This window comes from Pseudonaja textilis, chromosome 4, assembly GCF_049901715.1.
Source record: "Pseudonaja textilis isolate UNSWEBS1 chromosome 4, rPseTex1.2, whole genome shotgun sequence".
In the NCBI taxonomy this organism is placed as follows: domain Eukaryota; kingdom Metazoa; phylum Chordata; class Lepidosauria; order Squamata; family Elapidae; genus Pseudonaja; species Pseudonaja textilis.
This window is the reverse complement of record NC_141993.1, coordinates 18,478,394-18,494,410: the sequence shown is the minus strand read 5'-3', so window position 1 is coordinate 18,494,410 and position 16,017 is coordinate 18,478,394. Positions and strand designations below refer to the sequence as shown.

At 42.6% G+C, this 16,017-nt stretch overlaps 1 protein-coding gene across 4 annotated transcripts in view; it reads right to left on the bottom strand.

Moving 5' to 3' along the window:
* LRRC20 (leucine rich repeat containing 20) overlaps window positions 1–16,017 on the bottom strand; it is a 77,558-nt gene that overhangs the window by 58,255 nt on the left and 3,286 nt on the right. The window contains exons 1-2 of one of the 4 annotated variants that reach the window (XM_087932332.1): window positions 10,458–10,600; window positions 6,519–6,645 (exon numbers count right to left, since the gene is read on the bottom strand). In XM_087932332.1, coding sequence (XP_087788458.1) covers window positions 6,519–6,618 — 100 coding nt within the window. In that variant the 5' untranslated portion in view covers window positions 6,619–6,645; window positions 10,458–10,600. Of the gene's footprint in view, window positions 1–6,518; window positions 6,646–8,161; window positions 8,272–9,999; window positions 10,239–10,457; window positions 10,601–16,017 lie in introns of those variants that run through there. The other 3 variants (XM_087932334.1, XM_087932333.1, XM_087932335.1) reach the window with 3 other exon arrangements.

Here is a 16,017-nt window from a genome sequence, read left to right as displayed (position 1 = left end):
TCACAAAGTCTGCACTACTATTACTATTAATCTTATCATCACTCCTTATCACCCATCCCCTCCCACTTGTGACTGTATGACTGTAACTTTGTCACTTGTATCCTTACAATCTATATGGACTGTTTCCCGGTATGATTTGATAACTTTCGTACCCTATGGCTATCATTAAGTGTTGTACCTTATGATTCTTGATTCTTGACAAATGTATGTTTTCTTCTATGTACTCTGAGAGCATTTGCACGAAGACAAATTCTTTGTCTGTCCAACCACGTTTGGCCAATAAAGAATTCTATTCTACTCTATTGACAGCTTGAACTTATTTTATGTATCAGAACTTTGTGAAATCTCCACTGTTGGTAATCATAATTCTAACATTCATCACAAATATAAACAGATTGAATAACTCTTCAACCCCTATAAGATTAAGCACCACAACATCCTATCCCTTAGCTATAAAAAGAAATCCATAAAATATATTTTATCATATCAAGATGTTATAAAATGTCATTGTGCAAATAAGCCCATTGTCCAACTCATTTTAATATCAGTTACTGGAAGGAGTCCCTATGGATTTTACTCCGCTAGTTGTTGCTGACTATAGGGAGCGTGGAGTCAAGGACTACCATACTTAAGAATCCTTTCAGGGTTACTTCTACAAGGGTTTTGCTTCCCTTTGCGGTTTGAGTAGTGACCTCATTAGCTGTTTCTCAAGAGTAGTGAAAGGAAGCTTTGATTTTGGAGCAGAATAATTTTGACTGGCTCCTCAACCAAACCTAAGGATGCCCAGAACAGCATTTTTAGAATTATGACTCTGTCAGTGTGTGTGTGTGTTAGTGTGTGTTTGTGTGTGTGAGAAAGAGAACATCTATTTTGCAATGAAAACTATTTCTAAATGAAATGTTCAATTGAAAAACATAAAAAGACAGAGGCAGAGAGAATAGGATATAACTGCCTCTTCAATTCTGTTATTTTTCTTGCCAAAGTTTTCAATGTGCTTCCTGATTTACTGGGAAACTACTCCACCTTCTGGAGTTCCAATCAGAATATGTTTCTTTTCAATGAACTCTGAGAGCAATTGACGCTGCAGCACTTTAGAAGCTCACAAAAGATGGAGCTGCTCACAAAGTCATGTGATTGTGATCAGGGCTCTTGGCAACCTACAGCAGGTTGACAGACTGTTCATGATCATGTGGTTGCCATTTGCAATCTTACCTGTTGGCTTCCTTAGAAAATCAATAGGGAAACTGGCAGAAGTGTTAGGAATATGAGTCACCTAACAGCTATTTGGGTTAGAAATATATAAATCAGGATAAACATTTTAAAACTGTATCTTTAAGAAAATGCAAAACTGTAGTTGGGTGTGGTTTCTCAAATGGCCATAAGATGGAGCCAGAAACCTGGTTTGTTTAGTCTGAGTCTCAGAAGAGAGTGTAAGTGTATCTCTGTTTCCTTCTGTTGGAAAGTATTGCCCTTGCTCCATTTCTTCTAATTGACTGATATTATTGGATTTAATGTAAGTTTGTTACTGAACTGTTTTTGACACTGGACTTTGACAATTGGATTATCCCTGGATTGAAAACTGACTGATTTTACCTGTGAATGATTTTTGGATTGCTTATTTTGGGCTTTGCTTAAACCTTTCTGGAAGTAAAAACCTACATTTACTATACAGTGTATCTGTGTGCTCTGTGTGTATTATTCCAACACTACTCTCTATACGTCTCCCTGTATGCGCTCATTCTCCTAACGGGGGAATTACCTCAACAGGAAGTCACAATGATTTTGTTTTTCCGGTGCCCTGCCCTCATTGGAAGATTTCTCCACACAGTGCACTGCCATCCTTCCACATTCTGGGCTAGATACACTTCCTAACAGTGGTGGGATTCAGTTTTTTTTAATACTACCTGTTCTGTGGGCGTGGCTTGGTGGGCGCAGCAGGGGAAGGACACTGCAAAATCCCCACTCCCTCCCCACCCCATTAACCTGCTTTCCAGCTCCGTTCTCCTGTGCAGGGCAACAAAAGAAGACCCAGCCAATCAGCTGGGACTCGGGAGGCAGACAATAGATGGGGGCAGGGCCAGTCAGAGGTAGGATTTGCAGGTTCTCCAAACTACTCAAAATTTTTGCTACCGGTTCTCCAGAACTGGTCAGAACCTGCTAATTCCACCTCTGCTTCCTTACCTTCTGTCCCACAGAAAGGTTAGGGAGGGGAGCCAGCATGCTGGGCTGGAGAAAGAAGCTTGGATCATTGAGATCTGAGCTTCCTTTCTCCTGCTCAGCCTGCCTGTTCTGTGCCCAGAGAGGAACAGCCTGCCCTTTTTCAGCAAGCAGCTCTTTCACTTTATGAGCTGCAGTGGTGCAGTACTTCTGCTGCCTACCGGCTGCCGGCAGTTCGATTCTCACCGGCTCAAGGTTGACTCAGCCTTCCATCCTTCTGAGGTGGGTAAAAGGATGACCCGGATTGTTGGGGGCAATAGGCTGACTCTGTAAAACCGCTCAGAGAGGTCTGTGAAGCATGGTGAAGCGGTATATAAGTTTAAGTGCTATTACTAGTCACTCAGCATCTGCGCCTGAGAAGGCCAGGACGTTGAGCGAGGTGACCATGGGGCTTAATAACTGCAATGACTTAATATTGTATTTGGTATGACTTCATTACAGTCATAAGTTGGGAACGATCACAAAATCTGAAATAAGGTAGTCCTCAACTTATGACAATTGGGACTGGAATTTTGGTCACTATGTGATGCAGTCATAAAACAAGGCATTAAGACTACCTTGCTTAGTGACCACAATGCCAACACTCAATCCCATTTATTAAACGAGGCTCATGGGTTAAGCAGAGGGATTCCCAGATAGGCATGCAGGGGTACCGGTGGGGCGGTGAGGACCGGACAGTGTAGGCTGCACACAATTTGAAGGGAGGGCTGCTGTAGTACTTCACAAAGCCTCAGCCATCTCTGGAAGTCTCAGCTATCCCAGCTTGGCCCAGCACCACAACACAAAGCTATTGCACCCAGGAAACCTCAGCCCCCCTGCCCCCCCCATCCAATGGTGGTATTCAATTTCTTTTACTACCGGTTCTGTGGGCGTGGCTTAGTAGGCGTGTCATGGCTTGGTGGGCATGGCAGGGGAAGAATACTATAAAATCCCCATTCCCTCCCCACCCCACTAACCTGCTTTCCAGCTCCGTTCTCCTGTACAGGGCAACCAAAGAAGACCCAGCCAATCAGCTGGGACTCAGGAGGCAGAGAATAGATGGAGGCGGGGCCAGTCAGAGGTGGTATTTGCCGGTTCTCCAAACTACTCAAAATTTCCGCTACCGGTTCTCCAGAACCTGTCAAAACTGGCTGAATACCACCTCTGCCCCCATCTGACCAAAAAGCATTGAGGATTCCTGGGCAGTTCCCTCCATTGTCTTATCTCTTCCCCTACTCCAACTAACCCCTTTGGGTTGCCCTACACAGCGGCACTCCTCAGTCGCAGTGCTGGCCCTGGGGCTGAAACAGAGGTTTCCAACAGCACTGCCCCCACATCTTTACTTCAACCCCAGAGCCACTGCCGCCACCGAGGGCTCCCATGCAGGGTAGTCAAAAGGACATAGCTTGTGGGGAGATAGATGGGTGACGAGAGTTGCAACGGCCTTGCAATCATAAGTGTGGGCAGGCTGCCAAACCCCCCAAATTTTGATCATGTGTCTTTGTGGGCCCCGCCTCAACCATCATTTCAGGCACAGATCCCAAGTCCATTTTATTCCACAGCATCGTAATTTCAGTTGTGAATGATTGGCTATAAATGGAAGACTACCTGTATAACAAAGTCAACATATGAGACATATTAATTGACAATTGTAGACTGTCATACCCGACTTAAAAATAGCACACTCCCTTGGCTTTATTCCCAGCAATTACTAGTCAGAAATACACTGCCAAATAGGATACTATCCAAACTGTACATTACTTTGAATTCAATTCCAAAAAGATGCTTTAAAACAAGGGTGTCAAACTCAATTTCATTGAGGCCTGCATCAGGGTTGTCTTTGACTTCATGGGGGGTAGGGGCAGGGGGGGCATGGCTAGGGGGGACGTAGCCAGCTTGATGTCACTCATCGAGGCTCCATTTTTGGCCACGACAGCCCTCCTGGGCTCAGTTTTCAACCACGATAGCCTCCTCCAGCCCTTTGCCGGCAAAAACAGAGCTCGGGAGGGCCTCCCGGAGGTCCGGTTTTGCTGGCAGAAGGTTGCAGGAGGCCATTATGCCCCAAAATGGAGCCCAGGAAGGCCGTACAAGGCTCTTTCAAGCTCCCTTTTCATTGGCAGAGGCACCACGGGCTGGTCCTTCACTGTTTCCAGGGCAGGCCCATGGGCCAGATCTAAGCACCCCACAAGCCAGATCTGGCCCCCAGGCCTTGAGTTTGACACCCCTGGTTTAGAACATTTGGGGGTACAAATGTAGTACTGGCCTACAATTCTTTAAAACAGGTGTGCTTCACCCCCCCCACCACCCCAGATCGCATGATCATTTAGAAGCCATAACTTTGATAAAACATTCACGACCTAATGGTTCATTTCCTTCAGTAATTTATCATAATCTTTGATAATCTGCAGAATCTAAAAGATATTATTATGACGGTTGGTTGCACAGTCAGTCAGATATTTATTTAGATTGGATTTGGCATTTTAATCCACCTATCGAATCCTCATTACTATTATTATTATACAATAAACTGTTCGTTGCCTGATTCTCAACAATTCTGGGTAGCTCAATCAAATAAGTTACAATAAAATAAATAAAACATTAAAAATAAAAAAATAAAAGTCACACACTGTCACAGCCCAACCTACCTCTAAAATAAATTGAGGGGATAAAGATACATCCATGGCAGTGACAGTGAAAGCACCATATAAAATAAATAACTACATAAGAAGGATCTACAGAACTGGACCAAGGAAACCTTTGCATTAGCCAAATACATTCATTCAAAAAACTCACAAACATGGATAGGAAGGCAATGGCCCATCATAACTTCAAATGGTCACAGTCAAGAACTATCTATATTTAAAATGATTATAATTACTGGTTTGTTAAACCACAGATGAATTAAAGATTGTTTATTCGATATAATATACCACTCTGCACTGGTCTGCAAATCATAACAGATGAATTTACAGTCCTTATAAAGCCAAAATCTAACAACAGCCATAATAGCTTAGTAGGCTTTCTGGATTAAACAACACTTAACCTAATGTACCTGGACTTTTAGTTTACAATCTCCTTTTTTAATTAGTTGGTGCATTAAATTCCCACCTATTCCTACACCCCTGCTGATGTAGACGTCCTGGACCAGTATCTGAAGTTAATAAGGACCCGGTGCAGATCTGAATAAAACAAGCTTAGATCAATACTCACAATGATGGAGTTGTCAGTAGACTTCTGCACATCCCAATTACACTATCCTCAGGACTCAAGAAAGGTCTATATGACATCAACACTCATGCCTTAGCTTAGACCATGGGTGTCCAACCTTGGCAACTTTATGACTTGTGGACTTCAGCTCCCAGAATTCTTCAGCCAGCCAAGTCATAATGTAGTCAGATTGCCTTTGACTTGGTATATTGTACAACAGTGGTGGGATTCTATTTTTTTGCTACCGGTTCTGTGGGCGTGGCATGGCTTGGTGGGCATGACTTGGGCATGGCAGGGGAAGGTTGCTGTATTTGCCAGTTCTCTGAAGTACTCAAAATTTCCACTACCGGTTCTCCAAAACTGGTTAGAACCTGCTGAATACCACCTCTATTGTACAACCTGGGTTTGCAATCAGCCATGGTTTAAAATTTAGTATGGTGTGACTCATGAGACCGCAGTCATATGCACGCTAAGATATATATGCATACCTGAAGTTGTTACACTGATATGAACTATCTAGGTTTTTGAAAACCCAATCAGAACCCTCTTCACTGTTGGAGACTTGACTGGATTGTGATGGACCAGAACATCTGGTCTAGAGATTCCATTCCCTCCTCCATTGCTATAAAACCAGTCTGATGGTAGAGTCTGGTGTAAGCATGATGCACTTACTTACAGGCTCAATTCTTGGCACTTCTAGGAAAATGGACAGGATGTCTCTCCTTTTTAGGAATAGACTTGAGAATGTCTCCTGAAAAACCATGAAGTCTTGTTGTAGTCAATACTGGGCCATCTAGCTCAGTGTTTCTCAAACTTTAACATGTGTGATCTTCAACTCCCACACTTCCCCAGCCAGCTTCCAAGTTTGAAAAACACTGATTTTAGCTTAATATACAGAAGTAGTCCCCGATTTGCAACAGTTCATTTAGTGACCATAAATATAACGACAGTGATTCATTCAACAACGGTGGCAAGGAAGGTCATTAAATGGGGCAAAATTCACTTAGCAACAGAAAATTTGGCCTCAAGTGTGCTTGTAAGTCAAGGACTACCTGTAGTAGCATCGTAAATCCTGGGGTGGAAGGTGGGTGAGGAAGCAACAGCGGTTAACTTACCAAGAGAATCTGCTTGATTTTCAACGGTTTCATTCACCTTCTTAGCTACTCTGGCAACAGCTTCACCCATTTTTTTCTCCATGCAGGTATGTCCAACCATGAAAATCCTCTAGGGAAACTTCTACAGCTAAGCAAAACAAAACAAAAAAACAAAAACTCAAAACAGGCTCCACAGTGCGAATATCTCACAAAGGGTTAGAAAACAGCTTTTCTGAAAGAAAGAAAAAAAATTATGTCAATGTGTGCCTAAAATTTACTGAGGTCTGCTAATGTTTAACAGATTAACATACCTGAAGAAGCAACAGGTTGTTCCAGTTATGAGCTGGACAAAGAAACAAATTCAATAAACAGGTATATCTTGAAATACAGCTCCCCATCAGGAACATGAAGGTTCAAAAGAAAGTAAATTTGGAAAAAGCTTATATACTAGAGCAGTGGTAGCTAACCTTTTTGGGCTCCTGTGCCAAAAATGCGTGCCAGCACCCAGAATGCAATGCGCGCCCCACGCCCCCTGCGCATGGTCCCAACCCCCCCCCTTACCTGCAATGTGCCTCACAGATGATTTTGGGGCTGGTTTGAGGCCTTTTTCGGCCTCCCAGAGACTTGGAAAAAGCCTCTGCAAGGCTTTCCAGGATGAATTATAGGCCCATTTCATCACTTCCGTTATTACAGGAACGGACAAAACAGGCCTATAATTCGGCCTGAAAAGCCTTGCAGAGGCTTTTTCCAAGCCTCTGGGAGGCCAAAAAAGGCCTCAAACCAGCCAAAAAAACCAGCTGTGAGGCGTGTGCATGTGCAGTGATGTAAGTTTGCCTGTGGCTCGCGTGTCAGCACAAATGGCTCTGCGTGTCCCTTGTGGCACGCGTGTCATAGGTTCGCCATCACAATACTAGATAATCTGTTTATAGAGGTTACAATTGTTTATCAGGAATATGCATTCTTTTTTTTGTTTTGCTGGCTGGGGAATTCTGGGAGTTGAAGTCCACAGGTCTTAAAGTTGCCAAGGTTGGAGACCCCTGCTCTGCTGCATCTTTTCCAGGTCTCTGTTAAATGAAGCATGCTAAAATGAAGTGGTATATAAGTCTAACTGCGACTGCTAAATCATTGGCGGCCTCCAAATTAATACAATAAAATAATTACAAGTAATCTGTACAGGTAGTCCTTGATTTACAAGTTTGCTTGGAATTTATAACGGTACTGAAAAATGTGACATATGACAATTTTTCACACATCCATCAGAGCATCTCCACAGTCAGGATCAAAATTCAGACATTTGTCAACCGACTCATATTTATGACGGTTGCAATGTCCTCTGTGTGTGTGTATGTGGTGTGTGTGTGTGTGTGTGTGGCGATCATCTTTTCCGACTTCTGACAAGCAAAGTCAATGGGGGAAGCCGGATTCACTTAACAACCATGGTACTAGCTTTACAACTGCAGTGATTCGCTTAAAAAAGCTGGCCAGAAAAGTCGTAAAAATGGGTCAAAAACTCACTAAACAACTGTCTTGCTTAGCAACAGAAATTTTGGTCATAAGTTGAGGACTACCTGTATGGTTTCCCCCCCCCCCCATATTATCATAATCATTTAAAATATATCTCAAGAGGTGGTACAATACACTTTGCTACTTTCTCTCATACATACATTGCATTCAGAAAGGATTCAGATCCTCCTTCGCTTTTGTTAATTTTGTCGAACTGCAGGTTGATTCTACAGTGGTTTAAATTTACTTTTTTTCCTCATTAATCTGCACCCTGTATCCCACAAAATGACAAAATAAAAACAGAATTTTAAAAATGTCTGTAAATTTATTAAAATGTAATAAATTTTAATTTAAAATTCTATTTTCACTTTGTCATTATGGGGTACTGAGTATAGATTCACGAAGAAAAACTGAATTTCAACCACTGTGGAATCAGGCTGCAGCAAAATAAAATTGAGAAAAATGAAGGGGGGGTGTGTCTAAATACTTTCTGAATGCTCTATATGTACACGCACAAATTGGTCTGTTGGTACAGTGTTGGTTGTTTCAGATTCAGACCCACAACCATGTTGTAGCTGATGACCTGGGTAAGTGCTTATGCTGCTAATTTTGTGGGCGGGGGGGGGGGTACCAGGGAGTGGGATTCTACCGGTTTGGACCGGTTCGGGTGAACCGATAGTTCCAGTGATCATTTAGCCCCCCCCTCCCTCCCCCTTCCGCCCCCTCTCTCTCTCTCACACACACACAGATATGATAGATTTTATGGCCAGGTTAAATAAACAATTTCCCTTAGCTACAACAGTATCCACCAGAATCCTTCTAATCTTCTGATCTTCTATCTAATTCTAAACTATGTAGTTTTTTTCTAAGGTTGCCATCTATATTTTCAACATTTATACAAAGGTGAGTCTAACTTCATATGTGTGTGTGTGAAAGGACTGAGCATGCCATAGAACATACCAGAACAATTTTAACACTTAAAATGAACATGTTGCTGAAAGGGAATAATAATAAGTAGGTTTTCTGGAAAAAGAATCACCATTCAAAGCTACTGTTCTAGCATTTTCTTTGAAAATACTGTATCTGCAAGGAGCAATCCTACAGACATTATACATGTCATTTTTCAACCCTGTTTGACAAAGTTCATCCCCAAGGATGCCTATGAAAATGTACTGCCCGAGGGATTTTGACCGAGGGATTCTGTCATGCTCTGCAAAACGTATGAAAAAACTCAAACCAGTCAATGAGAGTAAATGCACCCAGTGTGTTCAGAAATCCCATAAAGATCTGTATTTTGGACCAGTATTGTTTAATTAGTTTTAATAGCCAGGAATTAGAGGTGACAAAAGTGGACCAGATTAATTCATGGATATAGGTACAAATAATGTGTTCTGTTATGCCCAGAACACTTGATGACACAAATCGGTTAAAGTTTTTTTGTTATATATTTACTGCCTCCTAGTGGTTGGAAAGAGCAAGTGTACATTTAGGTTTGGAAAAAAGCAACTAGTCCCAACAGTTGTTTTATCTTCTGAAATTGAATCAACCTTCTTCAAGGAGGCATAACACTCATTCACAATTGTGTGTTCCCCAAATATTTAGAATGCCTTCAGTCAGTGTTTTCCTAGCCTTCCTAACTTGAAGACATGTCAATTTCAACTCCCAGCATCCCCCAACTGGCTTGGGAATTCTGGGAGTTGAAGTCCACACATTTTGAAGTTGTGAAGGTTGGAAAACACTGCCAAAAATAAATAGCATCCAGCTTCACAAGTCTTAAAGTTGCCAGGTTTTGCAGAGCTCTGTTTTATAGCACCACTGTATTATACAATTCAGGCCAAATGCGAATTTGTAGTTCAACCATTTTTTTTATTTTTAGAATCCTGCATAAATCCAGTAGAATACTAGACGTCTCAGCACCCCCTGTGTGTTGCACGGTGCACTGAAAAGAAACTTAGCCTAATCCACCCTCTTCGCCTACAGTTAAAAAAAAGAGTCCCACCTTTTGCAATTCGTTGTGAGGTCCCGTGTTTGGAGAGAGGAAGAAAATGGATTGAGCAAAACCGCAAGCTAACCGCAATAAAACAGAACATCCTCGCTCGGCGCGGCCGGCCAGCCAGCCATCCGCAGGGAAAACCAGACGGAGCTCCGCACCACACAGAGACCACAACCACTCTGTTGTGTACGTGCTGGAACTCACAAGAAGCTTCACACCACTACCGGAAGTTCGAGCCGTGCGTCACCCTCTCTTGCCTTATGTCCGGGAAGGCAGATCCATTGTGCGCTCCCAGTAGGCTTTTATCCTGTTGCAGCGAGCGGGGAGAGGGGCAAGCCTCCATCCACTGCGCGCTCCCCCCCCCCGCCCCGTTTCTCCGATCCCCGTCCCCAGACAAGGCTCTCAAAGGCTGCGGGAGTCTTTGCTCTCTCCCCACCGGCCCGGTTGCTTTTTTTCACGCTTACCGCAAAGGCACAGCGGGGTTGCCTTCCGTCCTGGGCGGCTGCTGGAGCGTGGCGCACCGGCGAACCCCGCGCTCTTGGCTCGCTTCCCCCAGCCATGGAGAAGGACGGGAGCAGCTGGGCGTCCGCTTTAAATTCACCGAGAGGGCGGCGGGGGTGGGGAATTGGGGAAAAAAGCTTCTCCCGTCGAGCCGCACGGAGAACAGCCCCCGAAGAAGCCCGGGGAACCAATCATCGAACGGTTTCGGCCGGGGAAAGCGAAGCGAAGCGAAGCCAGGCAGAACGAGCGCCCTCTCTCGTGGGCGACCGCGGAGATTCCTGCGCGGTTCCGCGGGGGACGTGGGATTTAAAAGACCAAGCCCGTCCTCGGCCTCCAAAGCGGGGAGTCGCTTTATTGCCCTTCTGCCTTGAAAGGTCATCAGCGACCTGTTTGGCATTCAGATGGGAGACCACGAGGGGACCATGGTCGATGGTGGTGGGGGAAGCATCTTTCAAGAGAAAGGAACGGCCACCCCTTTTTTTAATCTCTTGCCAAGGCAATAAGGATGCCCTTGAGAAGTGACCAAAGGGGCTGAGCTCCTTTGCCTTTTTCAGTATAGTTACAACAACAAAACTTCCTGCAAGTAAATTCATTATTTTAGGCACTGAGGTGGTCGGTTTCACTTCCGGGACATGATTAAATAGAAAAAAAAGATGCAGTCAAACAGTCTCCATGTCTTTACTTCCCCTTTCCAGAGGGCAGCTGATAGTCTATAAATATAGAGCATGCTTAGTTAACAGAATAACAAAGAGTTGGAAGTCTTCTAATCCAACTCACTACTCAGACAGGAAATCCTATACTATTCCATACAAATGGTTGCCCAACCTCTTCTTTAAAATCTCCAGTGACGGAGCATTCACAAATTCTGAAGGAAAGCCCTTCCAATTGTTCTTAGTATCATGAAATTTTTCCTTAGTTTTAGGTTGGTTCTCTCCTTGATTAGTTTCCATCCATTGCTTCTTGTCCTGCCTTTGGGTGCTCTGAAGAATAGGTTGACCCGTCTTCCCTGTGGCAGCCCCTCAAATATTGGAATATTCCTATCCTGTTACTCCAAGCCCTTCTTTCCTTGGGAGGGAAGGGGTTTGTTTTCCCCTCCAAAACCCAGCAGAGTTCCTGAAGAATGCAGTTTTCATTCCCTCCTAGTTAATAGCTCCATTTCCGGGTTAACTATTAGCTGTTGCAGTGATGAATTTGGCAAGCTGGTGCAAATGCATCACCATTTTTTCCCTCACTTATTTTGGGTATGACATGCGGGAAAGCAATTATGTTTGGAATAGTTAATGGTAAAAGGAAAACAGGCCGCCAAAGAACACGATGGCTGGACACCATCAAAACTAACACCAACTTTCTTTGAGAAACTCAAAGAAACCGTGCAAGATTGGAAAATGTGGAGACGTGACCTGTAGAATTGCCAAGAGTCAGACATGACTGAATGGATAACATCCTTCTCATCATCATCACCATTATCATCATCATCATCACAAATTTATCTCTGTAGCCAATATTAGGGAAAATTATTATACACTAACCAGTCACATCTCATGAAACGGGAGGATATATATAAAGTGGATAAATACATACAATAAAAATTAGCTAAGCAGCCCAGACCGGGCTCCTATTCCACCTTGAACAAACATCTGCCACTCCTTTAGCTTTGCTGAAATATTTGGTCCTCTGCTGACTGTTACTAAGGGGAATTCCATCAATTAGGCTGGAAAAAGTTTGCTGGTTTCCTTTTCTTCCTTATCTCTTTTCAGTTCAGAGATAAATTTCTTAACTACAGGTAAAACTCAAAAAATTAGAATATCGTGCAAAAGTTCATTTATTTCAGTAATGCAACTTAAAAGGTGAACCTAATATATGAGATAGACTCATTACATGCAAAGCAAGATAGTTCAAGCCGTGATTTGTCATAACTGAGATGATTATGGCTTACAGCTCATGAAAACCCCAAATCCACAATCTCGGAAAATTAAAATATTGGGAAAAGAGTCAATATTCTAGGCTCAAAGTGTCCCACTCTAATCAGCTAATTAAGCCATAACACCTGCAAAGGGTTCCTGAGCCTTTAAATGGTCTCTCAGTCTGGTTCAGTAGGAATCACAATCATGGGAAAGACTGCTGACCTGACAGTTGTGCAGAAAACCATCACTGACACCCTCCATAAAGAGGGAAAGCCTCAAAAGGTAATTTCAAAAGAAGTTGGATGTTCCTAAAGTGCTGTATCAAAGCACATTAATAGAAAGGTATGTAGAAGGGAAAAGTGTGGAAGGAAAAGGTGCACAAGCAGCAGGGATGAACACAACCTGGAGAGGATTGTCAGGAAAAGGCCATTCAAAAGTGTTGGGGACTTTCACAAGGATGGACTGAGGCTGGAGTCAGTGCATCAAGAGCCACCACACACAGACGGATCCTGATCACGAGCTTCAAACGTCGTATTCCTCTTGTCAAGCCGCTCCTGAACAACAAACAACGTCAGAAGCTTCTTACCTGGGCTAAAGAAAAACAGAACTGGTCTGTTGCTCGGTGGTCCAAAGTCCGCTTTTCTGATGAGAGCAACTTTTGCATCTCATTTGGAAACCAAGGACCCAGAGTCTGGAGGAAGAATGGAGAGGCACATACTGCAAGATGCTTGGAGTCCAGTGTGAAGTTTCCACAGTCTGTGTTGATTTGGGGAGCCATGTCATCTGCTGGTGTTGGTCCGCTGTGCTTCATTAAGTCCAGGGTCAACGCAGCCATCTACCAGGAGATTTTGGAGCATTTCATGCTTCCTTCTGCAGACGAGCTTTATGGGGATGCTGACTTCATTTTCCAGCAGGACTTGGCACCTGCCCGCACTGCCAAAAGCACCAAAATCTGGTTCAATGACCGTGGCATTACTGTGCTTGACTGGCCAGCAAACTCACCTGACCTGAACCCCATAATCTATGGGGCATTGCCAAGAGAAAGATGAGAGACATGAGACCAAACAATGCAGAAGAGCTGAAGGCCACTATTGAAGCATCCTGGTCTTCCATAACACCTCAGCAGTTCCACAGGCCGATAGCTTCCATGCCACACCGCATTGAGGCAGTAATTGCTGCAAAAGGGGCCCAAACCAAGTACTGAGTACATATGCATGCTTATACTTTTCAGAGGTTTGATATTGTTCTAGGTACAATCCTTGTTTTATTGATTGCATGTAATATTCTAATTTTCTGACATTGTGGATTTGGGGTTTTCATGAGCTATAAGCCATAATCATCTCAATTATGACAAATCACGGCTTGAACTATCTTGCTTTGCATGTAATGAGTCTATCTCATATATTAGGTTCACCTTTTAAGTTGCATTACTGAAATAAATGAACTTTTGCACGATATTCTGATTTTTTGAATTTCACCTGTATATATTTAGGTTGCTGAAGTCTTGCCCTCTTCCATCCCTCTTCCTTTTTCCTTTGCATTCTCAGATAGTAAAAAAGTATTTTTTTTTTCATGTAGTGCAGGAGTGACTTTGGAAGCAATTGCTGCTGAAAGTGAAAGTAAAAAAGTAAAAACTATAGGTAGTCCTCGACTTACAACCATTTGTTTATTGACCAGTGTTACAGTAGCATGCAGCTTGTCCTCACACTTAAGACTGATCCCTACAATCACAGGATCAAAATTCAGGCGTTTTGCAATCTGCATTGACAGGACTTGCAGTATTCTGACGAAGTAATTGGGGGAAGCCAGATTCACTTAATGCATGGTTCACTTAACAACTGCAGTGATTTGCTTAACTGGAGCAAAATAGGTCATAAAATTGCTACACGGCTCATTAACTGCTTAGCAACTGAAATTCTCCCAATTGTGGTCATACGTTGAGGATTACCTGTAAGTAATTTTGTGGCATCAAATATTTGCATAAAAGATGAAGTCTCCTCAGGCCTCAAATTTCATGGATTGATGCATGTACAGTAGTTTTCTAGGCAGGAACACATAAGTGATTTGCTAGTTGCTCCTCCCAGGAAGCTGTTTTGACTTTCACCCCAGCCAAAAGCCCTGTGATTTCTTAACAAATGTTACACTTAAGTAATCCAGTCCTGCTTGATTTCTGAGTCCAGACAAGTCAACCAGATGCTTCATACTTAGCCTTTAATTTGAGCTGCTGCCATAAGACAATATTGAACAAGCTGGAACAATTGCATTAGAAGGGCAAAAATAATCATACTCTATGGGATGATCATGTCCATTTTGCTGATACTTTGATAATGCTATCAGGTACTAGCTTTATTGCATTTCTTCCCCTTTCCCTTGCTTATTAAAATATTGAAATATGAAGAAAAAAGCAAATAGTTTTTCAAAAATGAATCAACACAGACTGCCTCATTTGAATTATTAAAAAGCCAGAGTAAAAAAGGATAAATTACTTTTTAGTGATAAATCCTCCCCTTCGCTTCGGTATCTCCAACCACCAGGCAGTTTAGCTATTTAAACTTCACACCAAACATTAATCAGCGTGTTAGTTTCTATTTGAATCCTAAAAAAAACAACACATAGTCCAAATGTCTATATCCGCCTTGCGGTGTGGTAGATAGTATACAAGTGAACTTGATTACCCTTCTGTTCGAGTCTCCCTTAGTTCTTGCTAATGCAGCAAAAGTTTCCTGTTCTTGCTCCAAAAGTGTTCCTAGCCAGGTTCACACAGCTCTTCTCTTATATATTGGAAGAATGTAAGAAGGGTTATGGAAGCCACCTTAAAATCCCTCCCAGTAGAAATGTTTATATAACATCATTCCTATGTTTGGCCATAATGAGAGGGGCTGGTGCTTATATTCATATATTTGCATAACTGCAAACAACTAAAGATTCTATTTTTCATCTTCTATTCTGTGCTCCTCACTTCTACGTAATCGATTTGGTGGGTGCTCTGTTTAAGAGCAATGAGTTGAGAAAAGCATAAAAACCCACAAACAGATTTGGCATTTTATACTTCCTTCTTTCATCTCTCTGTAGCTAAGCCTAAAGCTGTTGTTTTAAGGAAGACTGTGAATTTAGCGCCTCGATAAGCAAAATGAAGTTAGTAAAGATGGTTCTCAGAAATTTACATAGGAAGCTGCTTTATGCGAAAATCTGTGTCATTCTAACCTAAGAGTTCTGCCTGGACTAAGGGATCTTTTTTGATTCCTGATGGACTTTACCAATGCAAAATATTTTCTCCACACACCCTCTACCCAGAGGATTAATCATGAAGTCTTCAGTTATGCTTGATTGCTGACTCGAGATTTTTTAATACTCGTCATCATCAGTTTTGTATTCATTTTCATCATGACGCACACACCACATCAAGTTACTGGCATTTCACTGACCTGAAAAACAATTTTTCTTCCTTGGAGAAAAGCACTAGAAACTTTCATATCTAACTAGATGCTCATGCCTAAGAATAATACAGAATATATTCTGTATCTTTAAGGAACAAAAATATACTTATACTCCATAATAGCATACAATGCTGTTTTGTTTCTAAATAGGCTATGACATGGGTTGACTGTGCCAAGGATCC